This window comes from Phasianus colchicus, chromosome 13 (assembly GCF_987193195.1).
Source record: "Phasianus colchicus chromosome 13, bPhaCol1.hap1.1, whole genome shotgun sequence".
NCBI lineage: Eukaryota > Metazoa > Chordata > Aves > Galliformes > Phasianidae > Phasianus > Phasianus colchicus.
The window spans coordinates 6,237,501-6,259,339 of NC_143448.1; the positions used below are offsets into that span (position 1 = coordinate 6,237,501).

The 21,839-nt window shown below is 43.2% G+C and overlaps 2 protein-coding genes and 1 long non-coding RNA gene across 13 annotated transcripts in view; 2 read left to right on the forward strand and 1 right to left on the reverse strand.

Moving 5' to 3' along the window:
• Nucleotides 1–6,408, forward strand: part of SALL1 (spalt like transcription factor 1) — a 33,803-nt gene extending 27,395 nt beyond the window's left edge. For all 8 annotated transcript variants that reach the window (XM_090149915.1, XM_090149914.1, XM_090149916.1 and 5 more), the window contains 2 exons: nucleotides 203–3,612; nucleotides 4,652–6,408. In XM_090149915.1, the coding sequence (XP_090006041.1) occupies nucleotides 203–3,612; nucleotides 4,652–5,092 (3,851 nt within the window). In that variant the 3' untranslated portion in view covers nucleotides 5,093–6,408. The remainder of the gene's footprint in view (nucleotides 1–202; nucleotides 3,613–4,651) is intronic.
• LOC116243651 (uncharacterized) lies at nucleotides 3,627–4,730 on the reverse strand. The gene is made up of 3 exons (XR_004170027.2): nucleotides 4,428–4,730; nucleotides 4,302–4,349; nucleotides 3,627–3,723 (listed from the first exon to the last, which is right to left on the reverse strand). It is a non-coding gene; the product is annotated as an uncharacterized LOC116243651 (long non-coding RNA).
• A 1,091-nt stretch (nucleotides 6,409–7,499) lies between the features above and the next one.
• The window catches only part of LOC149916129 (uncharacterized), a 214,057-nt gene continuing 199,717 nt past the window's right edge, over nucleotides 7,500–21,839 (forward strand). For 3 of the 4 annotated variants that reach the window (XR_016470890.1, XM_090149923.1, XM_090149924.1), the window contains exons 1-2: nucleotides 7,500–7,624; nucleotides 9,357–9,534. The gene's annotated coding sequence lies outside the window, so the exon portion shown is untranslated. Of the gene's footprint in view, nucleotides 7,625–8,662; nucleotides 8,921–9,356; nucleotides 9,535–21,839 lie in introns of those variants that run through there. The other variant, XR_016470891.1, reaches the window with a different exon arrangement.

A 21,839-nucleotide genomic window follows, 5' to 3' on the forward strand; every position in this document is an offset into this window, starting at 1 on the left:
AAAGCTCCCTTGTAGGGTCTCAAATCTTGCTTTTGACTGATTTTTGTGAAGTAGAAATATCGATCTATTTCCATGTACCATCTTAGTCTATTTTTTAGAGTGGTAGATAAAAACAGTGCTTTTAAATAAAATGTCCAGCAGATTTTTTTTTTTTTTTTGTATTGCTGTTCAGTTTCTAATCCATCATCTTTTGATGTTTTAGGAGACACAGAAAAGGGTCAAGGAAATCGAACCACTAAGAATAAGGACGCCCATGTCTGTGGCAGGTGCTGTGCTGAGTTCTTTGAATTATCAGATCTCCTGCAACACAAGAAGAACTGTACTAAAAATCAATTAGTTTTAATTGTGAATGAAAATCCAGCTTCTCCTCCTGAAACCTTCCCTCCTAGTTCCCCTTCTGATAATCCTGATGAACAGATGAATGACACAGTTAATAACACAGATCAAGTAGACTGCAGTGACCTTTCAGAGCATAACAAACTTGACAAGGAAGAATCCATGGATGTGGAGGCTTCCAGCATTAACAATAGCAGTAGCAGTTCCAAGAGTGTCAACAATAGTATTACAAGCAGTAACAGCTCCACAATGGGTACCTCAGCTGTAACAACCTCTCTACCTCACATAGGGGATCTGACGACGTTAGGCAACTTTTCAGTAATAAACAGTAACGTAATAATTGAAAATCTTCAGAGTACTAAAGTGGCAGTAGCACAGTTCTCGCAGGAAGCAAGGTGTAACGGTGCGTCGAACAACAAGCTTGCTGTACCTGCCCTGATGGAGCAACTGTTGGCTTTACAGCAGCAGCAGATCCACCAGTTGCAACTGATTGAACAAATTCGTCACCAAATATTATTGTTGGCTTCCCAAAATACGGACATGCCAACGTCTTCTAGCCCGTCTCAAGGTACTTTACGAACATCTGCCAACCCCTTGTCCACGTTAAGTTCCCATTTATCCCAGCAGCTGGCTGCAGCAGCTGGATTAGCACAAAGCCTTGCTAGTCAATCTGCCAGCATCAGTGGTGTGAAACAGCTACCCCCTATACAGCTACCTCAGAGCAACCCTGGCAGCACTCTAATTCCATCCAGCAGTGGCTCTTCTCCAAATATTAACATACTGGCAGCAGCAGTTACAACACCGTCCTCAGAAAAAGTGGCTTCGAGTATTGGTGGCTCACAGCTCAGCAACCCACCAGTATCGGCATCATCTTCACCAGCTTTTGCAATAAGCAGTTTATTAAGTCCTGCATCTAATCCACTTCTACCTCAGCCCACCCCTAGTAACTCTATTTTCTCCAGCCCCTTGTCCAATATCGGAACACCTGCAGAGGATTTAAACTCCTTGACTGCCTTGGCACAGCAAAGAAAAAGCAAGCCACCAAATGTAACTGCTTTTGAAGCAAAAAGTAATTCAGACGAGGCGTTCTTTAAGCATAAATGCAGGTTCTGTGCTAAAGTGTTTGGGAGTGACAGTGCCTTGCAGATTCATTTACGTTCTCACACTGGCGAGAGGCCATTTAAATGCAACATATGTGGAAACAGGTTCTCCACAAAGGGAAACTTAAAAGTCCACTTTCAGCGGCATAAAGAAAAATATCCTCATATTCAGATGAATCCGTACCCAGTGCCAGAGCATTTGGACAATATTCCTACAAGCACGGGTATTCCTTATGGGATGTCTATACCGCCAGAGAAGCCTGTCACGAGCTGGCTGGACAGTAAGCCAGTCCTTTCCACGCTCACCACTTCTGTGGGGCTGCCACTCCCGCCGACGATACCAAGCTTGACCCCATTCATCAAAACTGAGGAGCCTCAGCCGATTCCCATTAGCCATCCCTCTGCCAGCCCTCCCTGCTCTGTCAAGAGTGACTCGGGAACCGCTGACCCCACATCAAAAATTTCCAATGGACTTTCTGATGAGGTAGAGGCTGGTGCTTTGCCTACCTCAAACGGCAAAATGGAAGAAAACCCTCAAAATTCAAACTCCGTTGCTAACATGAGCAGCTCTGTGAGTTCACCGGCAGCAGACTCGGGCTCTGGCAGCATCGCCACTTTTACAAATCCACTGATGCCTCTAATGTCAGAGCAATTTAAGGCAAAGTTTCCATTTGGAGGACTGTTGGATTCGACGCCAGCATCTGAAACGTCAAAACTGCAGCAACTGGTAGAAAACATTGACAAAAAGGCAACCGATCCCAACGAGTGTATCATTTGCCACCGAGTTCTCAGCTGCCAGAGCGCACTGAAAATGCATTATCGCACCCATACTGGTGAGCGGCCATTTAAATGTAAAATCTGTGGACGCGCTTTCACTACTAAAGGCAACTTAAAGACTCATTACAGCGTCCACCGTGCCATGCCCCCACTGAGAGTACAACATTCATGCCCAATCTGCCAGAAGAAATTCACCAATGCCGTTGTGCTTCAGCAGCACATCCGGATGCACATGGGAGGGCAGATCCCAAACACCCCAGTCACCGAAAACTATCCCGAGTCAATGGAATCTGATACGGGATCTTTTGATGATAAGAATTTTGATGATTTAGACAACTTCTCAGATGAGAACATGGAAGACTGTCCTGACAGCAGCGTGCCAGATACTCCGAAATCTGCAGATGCATCACAAGACAGCTTGTCTTCTTCCCCTCTGCCCCTGGAAATGTCAAGTATTGCTGCTTTGGAGAATCAGATGAAGATGATCAATGCAGGACTTGCTGAACAACTTCAGGCAAGCTTAAAGTCAGTAGAAAATGGGTCAGTGGAAGGGGATGTTTTGACTAATGATTCGTCGTCTGTCGGTGGTGACATGGAAAGCCAAAGTGCTGGAAGCCCTGCTGTCTCGGAGTCTACCTCTTCCATGCAGGCCTTGTCCCCATCCAACAGCACTAACGATTACCACAAGTCACCAAGTATCGAAGAGAAACCAGTAAGAGCTTTACCAAGTGAGTTTGCCAATGGTTTGTCTCCAACCCCTGCAAACAGTGGTGCTTTGGACTTGACATCTAGTAACACTGATAAAATGATTAAAGAAGAGTCTCTGAGTATGCTCTTTCCTTTCAGAGATAGAGGTAAATTTAAAAACACCGCATGTGACATTTGTGGCAAAACATTCGCTTGTCAGAGTGCCTTGGACATTCATTACAGAAGTCATACCAAAGAGAGACCGTTTATTTGCACAGTTTGCAATCGTGGCTTTTCCACAAAGGGTAATTTGAAGCAACATATGTTGACACATCAAATGCGAGATCTACCATCACAACTTTTTGAGCCCAATTCCAGTATCGGTCCTAATCCGAACTCTTCGGTTATGCCTGCTAATTCACTGTCATCGCTCATAAAGACGGAGGTTAACGGCTTCGTGCACAGCTCCCCTCAGGACGGCAAAGAAACACCCTCTGCTCTGGCTGCTTCGGGGCCACTGTCCTCTGCCACGTCCCCTGTCCTGCTGCCTGCTCTCCCCAGAAGAACCCCCAAACAGCACTACTGCAACACGTGTGGGAAAACGTTTTCCTCCTCCAGCGCTCTGCAGATCCACGAAAGGACGCACACTGGTGAGAAACCTTTTGCCTGCACTATATGTGGAAGAGCATTCACAACAAAAGGCAATCTGAAGGTACTTTTTCTTCTTGCTGTTCTTAGGTTTCATTTTGTCCTTGCTGCGTTGGTGTTGGTTGGTTGGTTGGTTTCCAGCGTTCACAGTGATTAATGCTGCAGGCAGCAGTACCTGTGGTATGATAAACAGAGTGATAGTACTAGATGGGCTCTTGTTGAGTGCTTGCATTGGCAGCAGGTCCGAAGCGTGATCTGTTTTCGATGCATAATTAAAATTCACCTACTAGCAAAGACCATCTATGTAGAGCGTGAAAGAGAACAGCCATATGTTGGTAGGCAGTACTAATAAATAGAGAAATGCTTTCAGTAAGAAAGCAAAAGGCTCTCAAATGTGTTGTTTTTTCGTAGCTATCATGTAAAATGATGATTGTTTAAAAAAACTATTAACATAATTCTGGAACTAATGGGTAATACTTTAATTGATTATATAACTAACATTTCCTACTGATATGTGTTCGGAAAAGCAAATATACTTAAGTTTTAGAACACCAGTTGAGCACTTTACTGTGTACATTTTTCTGTTGACAGAGTATTTCTCTAGAGGTTGCTGCCAGTAATGTGAGATGAATAATTACTTTCAGGCCATTCTGTCTATACACGAGGCTCTCCGATGAGCAATCAGCAAAGGATACTTTCTGCCTGTCTGAAAAGGATGTTTATGGGGAAAAGGGTGTCAAATACAATACTTACCACTGCAATGAAAGTGGACATAGCAATTCTAGCCCCAAAAGCAGCTATCTGCAATTGATGGAGTAACACAAAGTCATTATAAGCTAAATACACATAATAATTTAAAAAAAGTAAGAAGTAACGTACTGTTCAGGAGGAAGACAGGATATGCTGGGTGATGGTGCTGGGCTGATCCAGAAGAAGCTTGTTTATTACTCCAGATGGGAAATGGAAGCCTGCATCCGCTGCCTTTACTGCTTTATTACGTAACAAGACTGGACATGTTTGTGAACTGCTGCCTTCACCACGATGAAAATAAGTTTGCCAACTGCTACTCTTTCTTTCTTTCTTTCTTCCTTCTCTCTTTCCAGGTTCACATGGGCACTCACATGTGGAACAGCACTCCCGCAAGGCGAGGCAGACGACTTTCTGTCGATGGCCCCATGACGTTCCTAGGAGGCAATCCTGTAAAGTTTCCAGAAATGTTCCAGAAGGATTTGGCTGCGCGGTCGGGGAACGGAGACCCGTCCAGCTTCTGGAACCAGTACGCAGCAGCGCTCTCCAACGGCTTGGCCATGAAGACCAACGAGATCTCCGTCATCCAGAACGGCGGCATCCCTCCGCCGCCGGGGGGCCTGGGCAACGGGGGCAGCTCGCCCATCAGCGGCCTGACGGGCAGCCTGGAGAAGCTCCCGAGTTCGGAACCCAACGCACCTCTAGCTGGTCTGGAGAAAATGGCAAGCAATGAGAATGGGACAAACTTCCGCTTTACGCGTTTCGTGGAAGACAACAAAGAAATTGTAACGAATTAGTAAAAACTATACATAACATTCCTGCAAATAGTGCAACCTAGGGTTGCTTTTTTCAAACTGCGAGCTACAACATTACAGAGACTTTTCTTTTTTTTTTTTTTTTTTTTTTTGTACCATGTTCTACTTCTAGAGTTCTAAGAGAGCTTATTTATTAGCGATATAACCTTGCTTTGCAAACAAATGCAAGCATTAACTTTGGTCTCCTGTATTTTGAACTAAATACTAATCGACTAGAGTGCTGTAAAGTTGCTGTAACATTTATGGCAGTTGCGAGTCTGTTCTGCTAGGTGATCTTATTCTGGCATTAACTTATTTTCTATACCCAGTTTAACATGAACTCTGGTATTGATGCAATGCCTCAGTGATGCATTAGATCTCTAATAAAAGTCTGTATATAAATGTACACTTTGATCCTGCTGGAAATTTTATCAGCAAAACACATTGTTTAATTTTTCCAAACGGAATTAAGAAAAGGACTGAAAGGATATAGACTGAACAGTGTGGGTCCTTTACACAGCTCAGTTTTTGATTTTTATTATAAAATTAAAACTGCTTTAATTTTTGTAGGTTTAACATTTTCCGTTTTGAACTGTTATTTGTATTGTGCTTTTTACTTGAGTCGTCTTAAATGTTAATACATTTCTGTACAGTAATAAGCACGCAGATTATTAGAGGAGATACTGAAGTGTTGTTTTGGTAGTTGAAACTGAGACGTAACATTTTGCCTTGTAGGTATATCCATTATAGAAGATGTGCTGGACTTTCACAATGCTGCTAAGTATAGCATCTTGAACAACTCTCGTGGACAACTGTAGATGCTCCTGTATATACAATAAGACATCACTTTCATTAAAATGTATATACGTTCCTTACAAGACCAAGCCCTACTCCTTGACTAAGGGAACAAGTATAGTGTCTGTTTATTTTGTATTAGGTATGGGGGCAGGGGGAACCTTGGACTGTTACATGCACTTTCTCGGAAAGTTGAAAGGAAAAAGAGGTCCAGTTTCTTTAACATTTAATACTTACTAACAGCAGAGATACTGTAATTTTACTCGAGTAATCAAATACATTTTTGCAACAGATAAAAACTGCTGTCTCTGTGTTTTTAAAGTGTACCTGTATTTGGTAATCATTTTGAATGTATTACTTAGCCTTTCCCTTGGTTAACACGAACTGTCCAGGTTGTACGTGTGTGTTTATATTTGTAAGTATGGGTATACGTATGTGCTGCATATTAATTGCTGGTATATTTTTCGTACTCCCTAATAGTGGGGACTTTCTCTTTAATTAATCGATTACGCCTTCTCATCAAATTGTAGATATTTTGGCATTTTTCTTTTCTTTATATATATATATATATATACACATATATATAAAAAAATGCTGCTAGCAAAGACCTCATCGAGCCTGGGGAATTTTCCTTTGAAGGAAGTGCTTATCACATTTAAGGCTTGATTTGGTTCAAATGCTTTATATTTGATATTAATTTTACTCTATGAGAGTCTATGTTTGTGGCACGCTTACGCTGCTCTATCTGTGTTAAGATGTCCACTTGCAAACCTCCGTATGTTATATGGAGCCTATAACTTGACTGTAAAGACAAAAAGAATTGCTTTGGCCTCGCACGTGATTTGGCTTCCCTTCTGCTCCTGCAGTGACCGCCGACCTCAGCGGGAGCGTGGGGACACGGAGCTGAGCCCAGCGCTCCGACCCGAGGGCTGTGATCTCCCTAATGTTATCGCTCAAGGCAAATAAATTAGTTTGGCTGCCTTCAAATTACGGATGGTCCAAACAAACCAGCCAACCAGGAGCGACCGGTTGTGCACGCACGTATATTCTGTTCACAACTGCAGCACGCAGGTATTTGCTCTAGAGGAGTTTCTTTGCTATGGGCACAAGGGCCGTTCTGCTCTCCCGCACCTCGGTCTCCTCGCGCTCCCCATCGATTCGGGCGCTGCAGAGGGCTTGGCTGAAAAGCTGGGGAGGGAGAAAAACTTCCCGAGGAGTTTTGCCGTTAATATGATTATGAACGCTCAGTAAAGTATAACGCTGTAGCCTGAACACCTCCCGGACTCGCTATCTTTAGAACGCTCTCCTGTTTGACCGCCACGGCTCCGCGGTGCGCGTGCGGCGGCCGTACCCGGAGCCCGCCGGCTTCTCGGTGCGAGCAGTCAGGAAGGTCGAGCCACCTTTTGCTCTCGCACAAAGCTAAATCGAGCGTGTTTCCACGGCCGCCTCGGCGAAGCTCCAACCCCCGCTCCGCGCCGAGCCGAGCGCGGCAGCATCGCTGCAGGCGGCGGGGCGGTCGTGGCCGCGCGGCGTTCCGGCTCTCCGCTCCCGCTGAGGCGCAGCGCCCCGCGGCCGTTTTGCAGGAGCGAACACGAGCGGTTTCCTTTCGAGGCCGCGCGGCGCGAGGACGGCCGTCGGTTGGGCGCGTGCCGGGCGGGAGCGGCTGAGGGAACCGCGCACCGCCGAGCGGAGGGGACGCGGCGCCGCGGCCGTTCCGGGGGCTCCGTAACCGCGCCGCAGGTGAGGTGCGACGGGACGGGGGCTTTTTTCTCCCCGCCTTTCGGTGGCGTTTGTCCGAGGAGCCGCCCCTTTCCTCCGCGCGGATCGATTGCCGCGATGGAACGCGGCGGGGCGGGGCGGGGCCGCTCCTCTGCGTTCCGGCCGCGGGGATGGGCGCTCGGCGGTGAGAAAGGGACCGGACGTGTCGCGCTCTGCCCGGCGGACGCTGCCATCCGTCCCCGCGCCCTGCGAGGCTTTTCCCTCCCCCCGCAGCTCGGGGCGGAGCCGCCGCACTCCCCGCCCCGAAGCCGGAGCCGAGCGGCGTGGAGGCGGAGCCTTTCCCCGCCCCGTCGGGCGGAGCGCCCGCTGCCAGCAGCGGGTTTGGGGGGGGACGTGCGCGTGTAATTCGCTCTGGAAAGGCGGCAGTTGAACGTCCCGTTACCTGACACCGGGCCGTGGGCACCGGGGGAGCCGGCTGTCCCCGGGGCGGCGGCTGGCAGGCAAACAGAGGCGCCCGCGCTGCACTCACCCGGCGCAGGATTTCCTATTCACAGACACTGCATTAGTACTTATTCAGGAATGGGACATTTTGCTTCTTTCTTAACGGTTTTGTTTGTGCGGCCGCATTTTTTCTCACTAGCAACAAACTTTTCCTCCTCTTTTTCCTTCTCCTTCACGCTCATCGCAATTTTATGATCCATTAAAATTAAGCGCGGAGGTTTCTCTTTCTTTCTTCCCCCCTCCCCCTTTTTTTTCCTTTTCTTCCCCGCCTCTCCCCCACCCCACTTTTTCCAAGCTCCAACGATCGCTCAATTCATCCCCTTAACGAGTCGCTTTCTTCACTCGGCAGCGATTTATTTAAGCACCGGGCTGGCAGCGCGCGGAGCCTCCCCGTGCGGGAAGGGCGGCCGGGCGGCGGAGCGCGCAGCACCGCGGGGCAGCAGCGCCTGGAGCCGGGCGCTCCCAGAGCCCCGCGTAGCGCCGGCCGGCAGCCGCACGCCGTGCCTGACGGCGCAGCTCCGCCCGCGCGAAGGAGGAGGGATGAAAGGCGGTGGGGGATGGAGGGAGGAGGCGGCGCGCTGCTCCGCTGGGGCGGCAGAGAGGTGCGAGGGGCACCGCCCGGCTTATTCCACGTGCAGATGACAGCCAAGTCCCAAAGGTTTCTTTTTTTGTCGACGGGAAGGGGGACGGATTTCCGCGTTGCCTCCTGTGCTGGGCTGTTGTTGGTGAGGGCGTATTTGTTCTTTTGGGAGTCCGGAAGCCACAAGCTACCGGGTTGCACCTTTGCAGGAGGCCGCTGTTACTTGGCACGTGAAGGTGCGACTGAAGTTCCCTTTCCCACCCCCACCCCCCTTTTTTTGCTCCCTGCCAGGCTGCAGTACTTCTCCATTTATTTATTTAAAATCAAAGGATCGTTTTCTATCTGGCTTCCTTCCCTCATGAATATGAATTGACAGAAGTTAAAATAATGTTTTGCAAATAAATGGGTACGGTTATTTACACAAGCCAGAAGCAATATGTCTTTTAGCTGCTGAGCTGAAATATAATGACTTAAAGATTTCACATACAATACAATCTCTTGTATAAATACTTTTTCCTAGGCAAAATGTTAAGGAGGAATAGAAGTTTGGAAATATCTATAGAGAAGAACAGAAATAACTGGAGAATGTGCAACTTCCCTGAGCACAGGGTTACAGATAGCTATGCCTATGCTCTCTCTCCTGATTTTGTATTTCTGTTTTTTTACATCCAGGCTATAGTTAATATAAGAGCAGCTGAGCCAGTCTTTCTGTCACTACTGGCAGTGGCCTAGAGGATGCTTAGAAAATAGCCAGCACGTGGTGATTGCTGCTTGGGAGGATCTCCTTGTTCTAGAGGCATGAGATACTCAGAGTTCCTGAATGACGTGCAGACACCCAAGTATGTCACAGGTAAGTGAGGTGTAAGCATGGTAGTGATCAAAAGCAAGTTTCAGTCTCGAATCATACTATAGTTTAGTCCTACTATAAGTCTCTTTTATTTTCTGTTTTTGTTTAGATATTTGTTTTTGAATCCACAGCCTAAATCTTTAAGAGGCAAAGTCACTCAGTGTTATGGGAATAAGGACGAGCTTGAACCACTGATTGAGCACCTGGGGAAAGGGCCCTGTCAGCCCTGGGAGCACAGGTGAAGGCAACTCAGCTGTGTGACCAGCAGGGGTGGAGCCTGGCTGCACCTCTCTTAGACCTCATTTAAGGGCTGACTGCCTCTGGGGGAGGATCTCTGGTTGGAGATCCCTTCTTAGTGAGGCTTTCCCCTATGAGCCTGCTATCTTCTGATACAGGTGAGCAATCTTCCCTTCCTTTATTGTGTTGGTTCTTCCATCATCATGGCTCTGTTGTAATGCATTTCCCATTGTATTGATCTGTCTGGTTGCTACAGCACTAAGAGAGAAAACAGGAGGGAAATCTTTGATGATCAAGTTCATTTAGCTTTGAGGGAGCTGGTGAAAACTGAGATGTAGAATGTAGAAGTCATTCTGTACAAAGCCTGCAGGTTGTATGGGGCTGGAGGCTTGCAGGCAGGTGGCTCTGTGCAGAACACCTGTGAGTGTTCTCACCCACCTGTTGGAGGGTTTTGGAGTAACAAAGTGATGACATCTTCCTTTTTGTAGCAGCTGACTGATCAAAGCTGAACTGCAGGCTTTTCTTAACTTCTGGAAGTTACTTTAACTTTTGGAAAGCAGTTTGTTTCTGGTTAGAGGGGTACTGAAGGCACTTCCATACTTGTGTCAGACTGGGTCGTGAGTGCAAGTAAGGAACATCCTTACTGGAGCATTTGGCCCTGGAACTTCTGGTGTCATTTCCTCTAAGTAAGAAGTCTCTCTGCGTTAGCAGGCATTCACATCATCTGTACAGACAGTTCTCTTGATCAGGGCAATGCTAAAGTGCAAAGGTCTATTTTTATTATTTAAAGGTCTTAAAAATGCAGCATCACAATGTCAGATAGGTGTAGTAGAAGCCCTGCAGCACCTGGCATCAGGTGGTGCAACACAAGCAATATTTGGAACTGAATATGGAAAGAGAAATGTGAAGTCATTTGGCACAATGTCATAAATGTAACCTCACTGGTCTCCACTTGCTTGCTGGAAAATACAGTAGGAAGCTGAGCCCCTGAGACTATCTAGGTGACTAATGTTAAGGCATTTATCAAACCAATACCTGTTCTGATACTGAACTTTCTTTAGCTGTGAATAATTCTAAATTGCCTTCCTTTCAATGGGATTTTAAAATGCCATTTAATAGGTAGAGAAGTTAACGTTTGTATCATGTGAACAACAGTTAAGGGGATAATCATCTTTGATACTAAACGTGTCTCATGCAAGCTCCTATCTTTCTGTTGGGTATTCAGCTAATAGCAAATTAGAGAGAAACAGACTGCAAAGGTTTTCTATGTTTTAGTTGCCTGGAATGAATACTGACTCCTCTTGGCAAGTTGTCAGAGCTGCTGAGGGAAATGAGGCTGTCTGTGATAGTTGGCTTGGTTGTTGGGGATCCCTTCCTATCAGCCTACACCTCTGGTGCACATAAATGGATTGAATCCCCTTCTGAAGTTAGAATGTTTTGGCTTTAACACTGAGTGAGCTCTGCACAGACAGCTGCTCTAAAGGTGCATCTGGCTTCTAAGACAGAGACCTTTTCTGGTCTAAGTGATTCTAAGGTCATCGTGTCCAAGGTACTGCCGTAAGATAGAAGATATCCAAGATATGCCGGGAAGGTTCACAAAGCTTGAGGAGATCTTATGAAACTTGAGGTAGAGCCATCACCTCTGAGTTCAGGAGAAGGCAACTCATAATTCTGGAGCTTGTTTGAGACAGAACTGCAGGAGATGTTACCCTCCTGAAGGACTCTGTAAGAACAGGCTCAGCTTAAAGCACTACTGAAGGCCATTTAAGACAGTATGTCTAACATTGCACTGTAGTAGAGAAAGAACACTTCTGTTGTGACACAAGATAGTATCACAGCTTAAAACACCCATACTATTACTTCTGTCATCTCCTTATGGATGTTATGTAGTTGCTTACAGTCACTTTTCTTGCTTGACCTATACAAAACAGTAGTGTCTGCTTCTGTGTTCTCTCCTGGATTTGAAGACGTTATTAAACCAATTCTCTCTTTCCAAAGCTCTATGCATTCATGCTGGCATCCTCGATAAAGCTGAGACACAAACAAAAAAGCAAACAAAACAGCCGCAATAGTATTCAGTGCACTTAAACTTGGAGGAAATGAAAATCAATATTTGTCAAATGGAGGGAAAAGGTAAAATGGACTGAGGAAAAATGCCTGGCTTTCTTAAAAGCCATTAGTGAAAATGAAAAGTTGACTGCAACACTGAAATTTAATTTGATACGTTGGTGTTATTTGAACAGATAACTTTTCTCTCCTTCCACCACCCTCCATGTACTGACACATGAACTAGCTTGATGCACGCAGTTCCTTACTGTTAATGCTGTCAAATGGAACTTAACTACACTTTAATATGGCATGGTTCGGAGCCTTGAAGTCTTATGTGAAGTTCCCCTTGTGGTTGAAGCGTGGGGGTCTGAATCGGTAAATGAAAATTACGTTTTCTGGGTGTTCATCACCCTGGTCAAAGTGTTTTAATCTCTTTATATGCTCCGTAAGAGAGTTCTAGCAATAACTCCTTACCTTTCTTTTTCATTTATTTTGCATTTGTAGAGTGGAAGCTATTTGGATTAGTCTTTTACTAATGTGCTATGTGGATACTCTCTTGGAATAGAAAGATTTATGAAATATCTGGTAAAACTAAGCATGTGGAATTGGGGATGTCATATCTAGTCAGAAATAAAATGCTATGTGCTGCACAGCATGGCAATTCAGGCTCAGTCCTGTAGCCTCTGTCCTCCTGGTTGGCTTGAGGCTGGCACGAGCAGTGAGACAACTGGGCTCCTCTGCAGCTGTTGGTTTTGCTGCGAGTCTCTGTAATATTGTATGATGGTTTCTGTTTTCTCCTATAGAATATGTATCTGCATGCACTACATAAAATTGCTAGCAGCAAGCAGAGCAGTGCAGCTATTTCTCAACATGCAGCTAATAGTGATGTCTACCATCAGGTCTACCATCGAGCACTAGGGGTAATGGCTAAAGAAAAGCATTTGTTTTGTATCTGATGGACTTCCTCTATTCAGTTTGATCAGTTTGCTTTTTGTAACCCTATGTGGCAGTGGTGATCTTTGCTTTTGAAAGCATAACTCTGTTTTGAAACTTTGGCTATGTGCGATATAAGTCATCACATTATATGTGTTTAGAACTTTTCCACATGGTGACTGACAAAGAGAGGAATGATTTTCACTTCTTCGAGAGTCTGTAGTAATTGTCAACTAAAACCCCAAGTCCTGATTTCATATATTGCCAGTCTTGAAGTGCTGTGTTCTTTCAGAAAACTAGATATTGGCAGCAGTAACAGCAGAAACAAATAGTTGAGGCAGTATTCCTCCTCACTCCCTGAACAGCGGGCAGTTCCCAGCTGACACACTAACATTACTTCTGTATGTTTGTACCAGTCAAACAAAAAAGCAGCTAGGAAAAGGAAAGCAATTAGTCAGCTGGGGGAGTAGAGTGTGCGTGTGTGAGGAAACTGGCACTGCTGGGCTCAGAACCAGGATAGCCAGCACCTGTAGGAAGATCTTGAAGTAGCAGTCCTATGGTGATGTGACATATTTCTCTTTGTTCAGAATTAGTAATTTTCAGTGTTTCTTCTTCCACCGCCTCCTAGTTTCTTTCTTGATCTGTTTTTCTCTGTCAGGGGTTAAGTCTCCATATAACACTAACAGTTTCTGGAAAAGGCTCCAGCAGCAGTAGAGCTGCTGAAAGACATGAGTATTTATAGAAAATAATAAAAGTAAAAATAAATTTAGGATGAAGTATCAATAGCTAACAGCTGTAGCACCCTTTCTCCTTCTCCTGTTAAGTAGTTGGCCATTTTGGCTCTCTCCAGTGTCACCATAAGCAGCCCAAGATGGCAGCACGTACGGATGGCTGGGATGACCACTCTGCTGCGGGACACTGGAGTGGCTGAAGTCCAGTGCCAATGGGTTAATGTGCTCACAGGGTTTGTGGAGCAACAAGGGGTGTGCAGAGAGGTTTTTGACTATAGCAGTGGAATTGTCTCTGACTTTGTCGTAAACCAGGAGTTGATCTCATTTTGATCGTCCTCAGCAAATGAGAGGTGCAGAGATGTAAGGTTACCCTCTGTTACTCTCTTGAGGTGTGCAGCTTCTGACCAAGTCTTAAAAGTTACTCCATCAATTGTTCTTTTTAGATATGGCTTTCTTTATTTCTCTAAAGACTCTTGTGGATTTAGCCCTGTTCTTTTAAATGGATGAATTTTGGTATGGGAAGCTTTTGCTGTCTTTAGATTACACTCCAAAAGGAGATTGGCAGGGATGGGCTATGCTGGCAGATCAAGGTTTGTATTTCTGGGGAGAGTGAGAGAATGTTGGCTGCAAGTGGCTGCTGAGCCTTTGCTGGAGTCTTATTTTGTTATTATTCAATGTCGTCTTGATTCTGCTCTTTGTTTTCAAGTGCTCAGGGTTGATTTTTCTTGGGAAATAAATTGAGAAAGAAATCTTTCCCTGTACGTGCCTGGGAGGGAGTGTAGGCAGAGTGGTGTCCATTTCTTCCTGGGTTCTGTTTGGTACAAAATTGCAGTGTGGGTCCTGAGCAGAAACCTGCCTTTCACCTGGCAGAACCGAGCACTTGGGCTGCTCCATGAGTGCGTGCTGTCTGTTTGCTCACCTCGCAGTATCCGTGTTCATTTTTTTAAATGTCTATAGATTCACCTGAAGAGCAATAATCCTGGCTTGAAATAAACCAGAAGTAATTCTAAATCAAAATATTTAAGAGAGGTTTTCTGTTTGTTTTCTTGGTTGCAGAGGAAGTTTTAATTCTAGAAGTGTTTATCTGACACCAATGGAGAAACTGGCCAAGGTATTGAAACAGAGCTCAACTATTTAATAGCGGTCAAATGGTGCTATCAAAATTAGTCTTCACTAGCATCAGAAATGCTATGTCCTTCTGGCTTAGTAATAAACCTACAGTGACTCATCAGGGTGATGTTGTGGCGCTTTCCTCTGCTCTCATGGAGCAGAGTATTGATCAGGCTGTGAAATAACACAGCAGCTGAAGCTCAGGTAGCGGATACGTATTGAGTTGCTCTCCCTTTACTAAGCCCCTACATCCCAGCATTATTTATAGCAGAAGGACTGACTCTGGAAAATAACTTTGATAAATATGACCTTTAGCACCTGTTTAAGTGATGGGGAAGCAAACATTTCCTAGTTTGTTAACTTTAAGTATTGGGAGTGGAAGTAGTGCACGCATAATAATATTATGATTCATACAAACCACTTTTCAGCCAACTCAATATATTTCATTACCTCTTTCCCAGCAGAAGTATTGATTTTTTTGTTTTGTGGTTTTATAACACAATTTTGAGGCTGTTGTAGTTTAATGAGCCATGCTCTTATGATGTTTAAAAAGATTTGAAGCGTTTGTTGAAATAAATATTATGGATTGCCCATCTCTTGTCACCTCTTTTTTTCCTCTTCCCCATATAAACCCAGCCCAAAATGAATGGGGCAGCCAGCTATGTGGCTTTTTGTGCCAGAGATCAAAGTGCTGCTGGGGAACAATAGCAGGCCACGCTTCTGTGTTCGTGACCACACACAGCAGCACCTGCAGAGCTGTAAAATGTCATTGTTGCTTCTGCAGTTTGAGCACAGAGGAAGCACCACTGAGGTGGCAGATGATTCTAATAATACTTGATGTGAATTGATGGGGAAGGAGGACCATAACACAGAGGGCTTTTTATTATAAGCCTTGACTTGCCAAGCTGTGAACAACAGAATGCTGCACCTGTGGACTTTCTTCAAATCAACCATTATGGAAAGTGACAGATTTTATTAACTTAAGGAAGAACTTTTCAACATAGGAGATTTGTAGTTTATTTTGAAGATGTGAAGGAAAAAAAAAAAGAAAAAAACAGGATATGTTACATATTTCCCTCTGCTGGTGTTTTTCCAATGGAATCCATGCTCTGCTTTTTGAATGTGTTGTGTAGAATCATTATTAGAATCATCATATGTATATATCTAAATAAAAATGTAGTGACGTCTTCAGGATATTTTTCTTCCATTCTTACCCTTTTGCTTCTTGTATTATATTAAAGGAAGTTTGGAATTAGTGAATAAATATATTGCTTGATGCAATGCATGCAATAACTTCAAGAAACTCAGGGAGTTGAGGCTTGACAAAAGTTGCAGAAAAAACTTAAACTTGTATGTCCCTCAAAAGGGAAATGATTCATGCTGGGCACTGTCTTTGTGCAGTCAGCTCCTCTTGTGTGTGCATCCCTCTCTGGGTCAGTTCTGGGATGGCAGATGCTGAACTCGACTGCTGTAGGACAGCAGTGTCATCCAAGGCGCACGCAGGTACATGGAGCTGACATTCACTTGAACAATACAGAGCCTGCTTGCTTCTCCACACGGATCAGTTTGTTCATGTCCTTTGTACCAGGACCCTATGGGTGCTTGAAGGTGTCTCCTAATGTTTCTGTTCTGGGATTGGTACCATATCAGTCTTGTTCCTAGAGCAAGTAGAACAGCTTTTCCAGTCTTTTTCAGGTGGCTGCTGTGCCCTGTCACGTAAAAAGATGCTGCTGCAAGAATTGAGAAAGTTATATACTGGTTGTAGTCTAATGTTAGAGCCGCTCCTACCTGTATCAGAAGTGAACAAAGTGCAGGATTGATTTCTCTAGACTTTTTGTTACTTTTATTTAACAATGTGTGGCCGTGCTCTGACTTCAGTATGTCCACAATGATTTTGCCAGGTGTAGATAGAAGCTTTCTGTACCTGTATGAATCCAAACATCACAATCTTTGTGTAGGTGCAATTAATACCCAGAGATGACATAACTGAGGCAGCCTTAAAAAGAAACACAATAAAAAGGGAAACATTGGCATGAGCACTTAATTGTCTTCATATGCATGTAGCTTTTACAGTCAATTATGAGTGAATCATAGATGTAGTAATTCAAGCAATATTAATTGCTTAGTGTTGACAAATCAAGCATAAAGTCAACTGGATCATGATTATCAGCAGAAATCACGATGCTTTTAGCTTATTCTTTGTCTAAAAATAAGCCCTGGCTAAACTAGAAATCGCTTTGCAGAAAACACTTAAGTCAAGTGATCATGCAGAGTAGTTGGTGGAATATTGCTTTTCATTTGCACAAACAGATGGTAAGCTTGGCCTTCCATTTAATCAGGGAGTGACAGACAGGTAGCACTGTTGTGTATTTCACGTTGGAACTTCATTCCAGAGAGAGAAAAACTTCATATTCAATAGCTTCTATACTAAAAGAGAAATACTTGCCAGATATTAACATCATTCTTTGTGTTACTGTAACTTGCAGTTAGAATTAATTCATGCTGGAAAGCAGCTGTATTTAGTTGACTGCAGAAACTTTTGTTTGATTTATTCTCTTCTCTGTTTTCATCTTAGCAGTATATATAGCCATCCAGAACTCATAGAAATGGGGCTGTTAATAAACCTGCGAGCAAAGAACTGCCTTAACAATTCAGGATTCATGGATCTCTGACCATATTCTTTTTAAGCTAATCTTTTAGATAAGATTCTGATATCAATTGTTTCACTTTTCTCTCCCGAAGCATAATACCTGGTAACCTAAGCAAATACAATCTGTTTCAGAAGAGGTTCTGCCAAGTGCAGCCACTGGTGTTTTAATGTCACTGCAGAGATTATGTTACCTTCCTAGAAACAAAATCTTTTTTTTCCTCCCCTTCAAATGGAAGTCCCCTGATACCCCTGTCAGGGACCATTTGTTATGCAGAGTTTTGTGAAGCAATCAAAATTAATTCACAGTGATCTTTTCACCCAGAACCCAAGCCCAAATAATGGCCTTTCTCAACAGGTGCTCATTGTGGTGGTTTGACTCCAACTTGCCAGACTGAAGATTTTATTCTTTAGCCATATTTAAAAAAAAAAAAATAATAATCCTGCACTTGTCATTTACTAATCTTGAGCAGCTGCCCAGGAGGGCACACCTGCTGAAAAGTGATGTCTTTGAGATCTAAAACATAAGAAATGTTTCCATATTTATCTATTTCTGTACTTAATAAAATCTCACAAGTCACTAAAAATCTGCCCACCAACAATGCCATAAAGTGCTGGTGTTCTATTAGGAACTGAGTAATGTTGTTTCTTGTGGAGAGCAATATTTCATGTGAATGCTACATCAGATGTTTTTTCTGAGTTAGGATTTGTAGTATGTTGTATTGTGAAATGGAATTAAACTAAAACGAAGTAAGCAGAAAGCCCCACAACATGATTCAGGAAAAATACTACAGGAATACCAACAGTAATGCAAGTACCATGATAGCATCACTTCACTTCTTCAACTCCAAGCAGCCAGGCAATGCATGAAATATGCTGCCAGTACAGAGATCTTACTGTGGGGGGGACGAAGCCATGCTTGTCACAGCATGCTTATGCTGTTAGAGCTGTAGAAGCAGATGCAGTTGTGCTAGTTAGTACTTTAAGCAAGAACTGTGCCCCAAAATCTGCATTAATTTCACCTGTACAAAGAAATATGCAGAAGTGACTTCACTGTGCCAGTGATATCTTAGGATGGGAACTTCTGAGAGCATATGGCACATGTACAAAAGAGGAATAACAGGAATTGAAAATGTCTGCTAACAACTTATTTTCAGACAGGATGGCTGCCACTTCTATGGTATTTAAGAAAGGAAATCCTTGCATGAATTTGTTTTGCTTAGTATACTGCCCTGAGATTAGACTGACTTACAAACAGCCAGGGAATGTTTGCCTTTGTACAGCCATTGTTAGTCATTGTATTGATGGTAATACTGCTGTAGGTTGGAGCTGGGCCTTTTGACGTTGTCCTGCATTTTAGTAAGTTTGTAAGAAGTCGTTAAGGCCCTTTATTGAAGCAGGTAGGGCGCTGTGGGCCTCCAGCTGGACAAAGACACGCGAGGCCTCGCAGGCAGTTGCAGACAGAGAGCCTTTATTGAGTATTGCTTCAGCACAACTGAGGAGCAGCAAAAACAGTTTGAAAGGAGAAAGAATAAGCAGTAAAAAAGCATCTGCCAGACCCACATGAGCGCTGGCAACATTTATGTGAAAGAAGTATTGGAGCTTTTTGAGTTAAATGCTGAGAGTAGAAAACATTAAGTGAAAAGAAATCATCTCCAGCCATTTAATTCTCATTACGTTTCGGGGATGCAGGGTTTTGTTTGTCTCCAAGAAGGAGCTGACTTTATCATCAATTTTTGCTAATGGAAAGAGAGTGCCCTGTGCTTTGGCTCTCTGCTTAAGTCAGAAGGGGGTGGGAGGACACAGCTCTTTCTTTCAATAGCACCATTTATTGAGGGCTCTCAAAATATTGTCTAGATGTAGGTGTTAGATAACAGCGGTGCCCTGTTGAGTGGACAAATATCGTTTTACCTCTTTAACAAAGTAAGGGATTGAAGTAAGGATTAGTTAAGTAATTTGCCCAAATGCAGCGGTGGCTTGGTGACAGAGCTGAGAAGTGAGTCTAGGCTCCCAGTTCCCTCTTTATTCATGCTGCTGTAAACCAGATGTAAGCAAAGGAAGAGCCGTGCCTTAGAGGCTGTGACACCTGGTTCCCTGCTACAATTATGAATGTAATCAGGCTGCCTCTGTAGGTGAGTGAAATAGGCTAATGCTAGCTCCCTTTTTCTTGATACACTCATGATGTAGATGATTAGTACATACATATGTGTGAAACTTGGGATATAGCACCTGTTATGCCACAATATAGCCAAAAATTCATAGAAACTACAAATGTAAAAACCTTGACTCACAATCTTTAACATCAGTTAGCAATGGAAGGAGTATGCTATCAGCATCTACTTGCCACCCATTTCCTCACATCTTATTTATAGCATGGAGATTTTATTTATATATATATATATATATATATATATATACATACACACATATATCTTAAATCTGAAGTGTGTGTATAAATACACACGTAAGTGTAAATAAAAGTCTAAAAATACCAGCCTCCAACTATTTCCACAGACGAACATGGGAGACACCAGAAAGTCCTGGGCAATGAGATGACTTGCCTGGATTTCTGACAGAAAGAGCCTCACATCTCACAGTGCTGGTCTAGTGTGTGATTGAAGAGATCCAATCTACACAGATGGTTGCAAGTCATAAAACTTCTCTACTCTTTATTACCTTTTACTGTTAACTGAATATTTGCTGTACGTGAAAGCTCTAGTTGAAATGCATCTAGAATATTTTTATGTCACAGACAAGCACATCTCTTAACTAGTCCCATCTGAAAAAAATTTGCAGTCTAAAGCTGGTCTAAGAAGCTAGTTCACAAGCCTCTCACAATTCCTTATACATTAGATTTAACATTTCATTCTTTATGGAGCAGTTGTAACTTTGTTTCTTCTAAAAATCAAATCAGCCTAAAAAATTTGTCTGGAGTGACAGTTTTACTTTCATCTTATATCTGAAGTAAAGCTCACTCTGAGTTGAATGTGGCTGTAAAATTCCGTTTGAAAAGCAGACTTTAAAAACTATCACGTCAGTCAATAAAGAATATGCAGTTAATGGATATGTGAGTCTTGATCTACAGAGGGCCTCAAATGAATATTGGGACAAAGCTCTTCGACATGTTAGTCTTACAATGCAGCTCTGCTCTTGCATCCCAACTCCAGTGTGTTCAGTAAAGCATGAACTCACGAGCCACCAATGTTTCTCAGTATCTCACATGTGTATGTGGGCAATTTCATTCAGCTTCTTTGATAAGTTCTCACAAATAAGGAAGAGATCATTTAGACTACTAAACTAAATGTATATTTTTTGTCCATGTGAAACAAACGAAACAATCCTATGTAATTAGACCATTTATACCACTGCTTATTCATATTCAGTTCATCAATCACACTGAGTAAGATTTTCACATGTTTAGCTGAAAAGCTAAATGGATTCTAGAAGCATGAGAGCGGCTGAGTAAAGTAGAATACAACATAAATGCTTGTAGGTGACTTCTAGCAGCACAGAAAACTACATTATCCACGTAAAGACAGCATGCTGTTTTGAAACTGAATAAGCTTTGTACAATCCCTTATCTTCCCATTAAAAAATTATATTGCTGAAGAGTTAAAAAATCAGCTCAAAATATAAACAATGCAATGTTTTCTTCATAAAGCTGCCAACAGTATGACTTACCAGCTGTTAGATGTATGTATTTGTTTCAATGGAATATTTAACTTCAGTATAGCTGACTGGTTTATTGTTGTTGATGGTGTGACTGATTACTTTGTTGCCATTCGTTTTGATAATGTGTTTATCTATTACTCATCCATTTTGAGGCTGGCAAAATGAAGAAGCTGGCTGCTGTTAAGTATTGCTGAGGTATAACTCTCTACTTCTCAAATTAGTCACTGCTTTTTCCTCTCCTCTCACCATTTGCCAAGAGCTGCATCTTCTACAGTTTCTTTTACCACAGGAAAAAAAAAAAAAAAAACACAAAAACAATAGGTCAATTTATATAAGCAGTTATGAGAATATTATGGTTTTAAATGGAGGGCATTCATATTGATTGTATTCAGACCTGCAATATGTTCTTGGCTTTGTGCAAAAATATGGAAGATTTTTGTGAATTGGCGTCAAGTTTTCATCTGCGAGGGGGAAGTAAGCATACATTCTGTTTCAACTGAAATTACTCACATGCCACCTGCCTTAGTGATCATTTTCTGAACTTTTGAGGACTCTCAGATGGATAAACAGGGAAGCATGAGTTTTCTGCTTTCGTTTTCCATGTGTGTAAACTTCTGATAGTAACTTCCTGGGAAGGGAATTGCAGTTACTTGTACAAAACACAGTAAATGTAAAATAGGTATCTTCGCTCAAGTGTGAGTGTGTGCTTTGGGTGACTCGATGCAAGCAGGTGGCTGGACTTAATGATCTTCAGAAGTTGCATCTAACCAAATTTATTCTATGATGAAGTAATACAGATAGAAGCAACGATAAACGTACAGAAGACAATTATGTGAGTATTTTGGAAACTGGGTTAAAATCAGGAAAAATGGAAGGTCCAGGTGCACAAATTGGTTTGTATTTCTTTTAGTTTGGTATAGAATACAGCC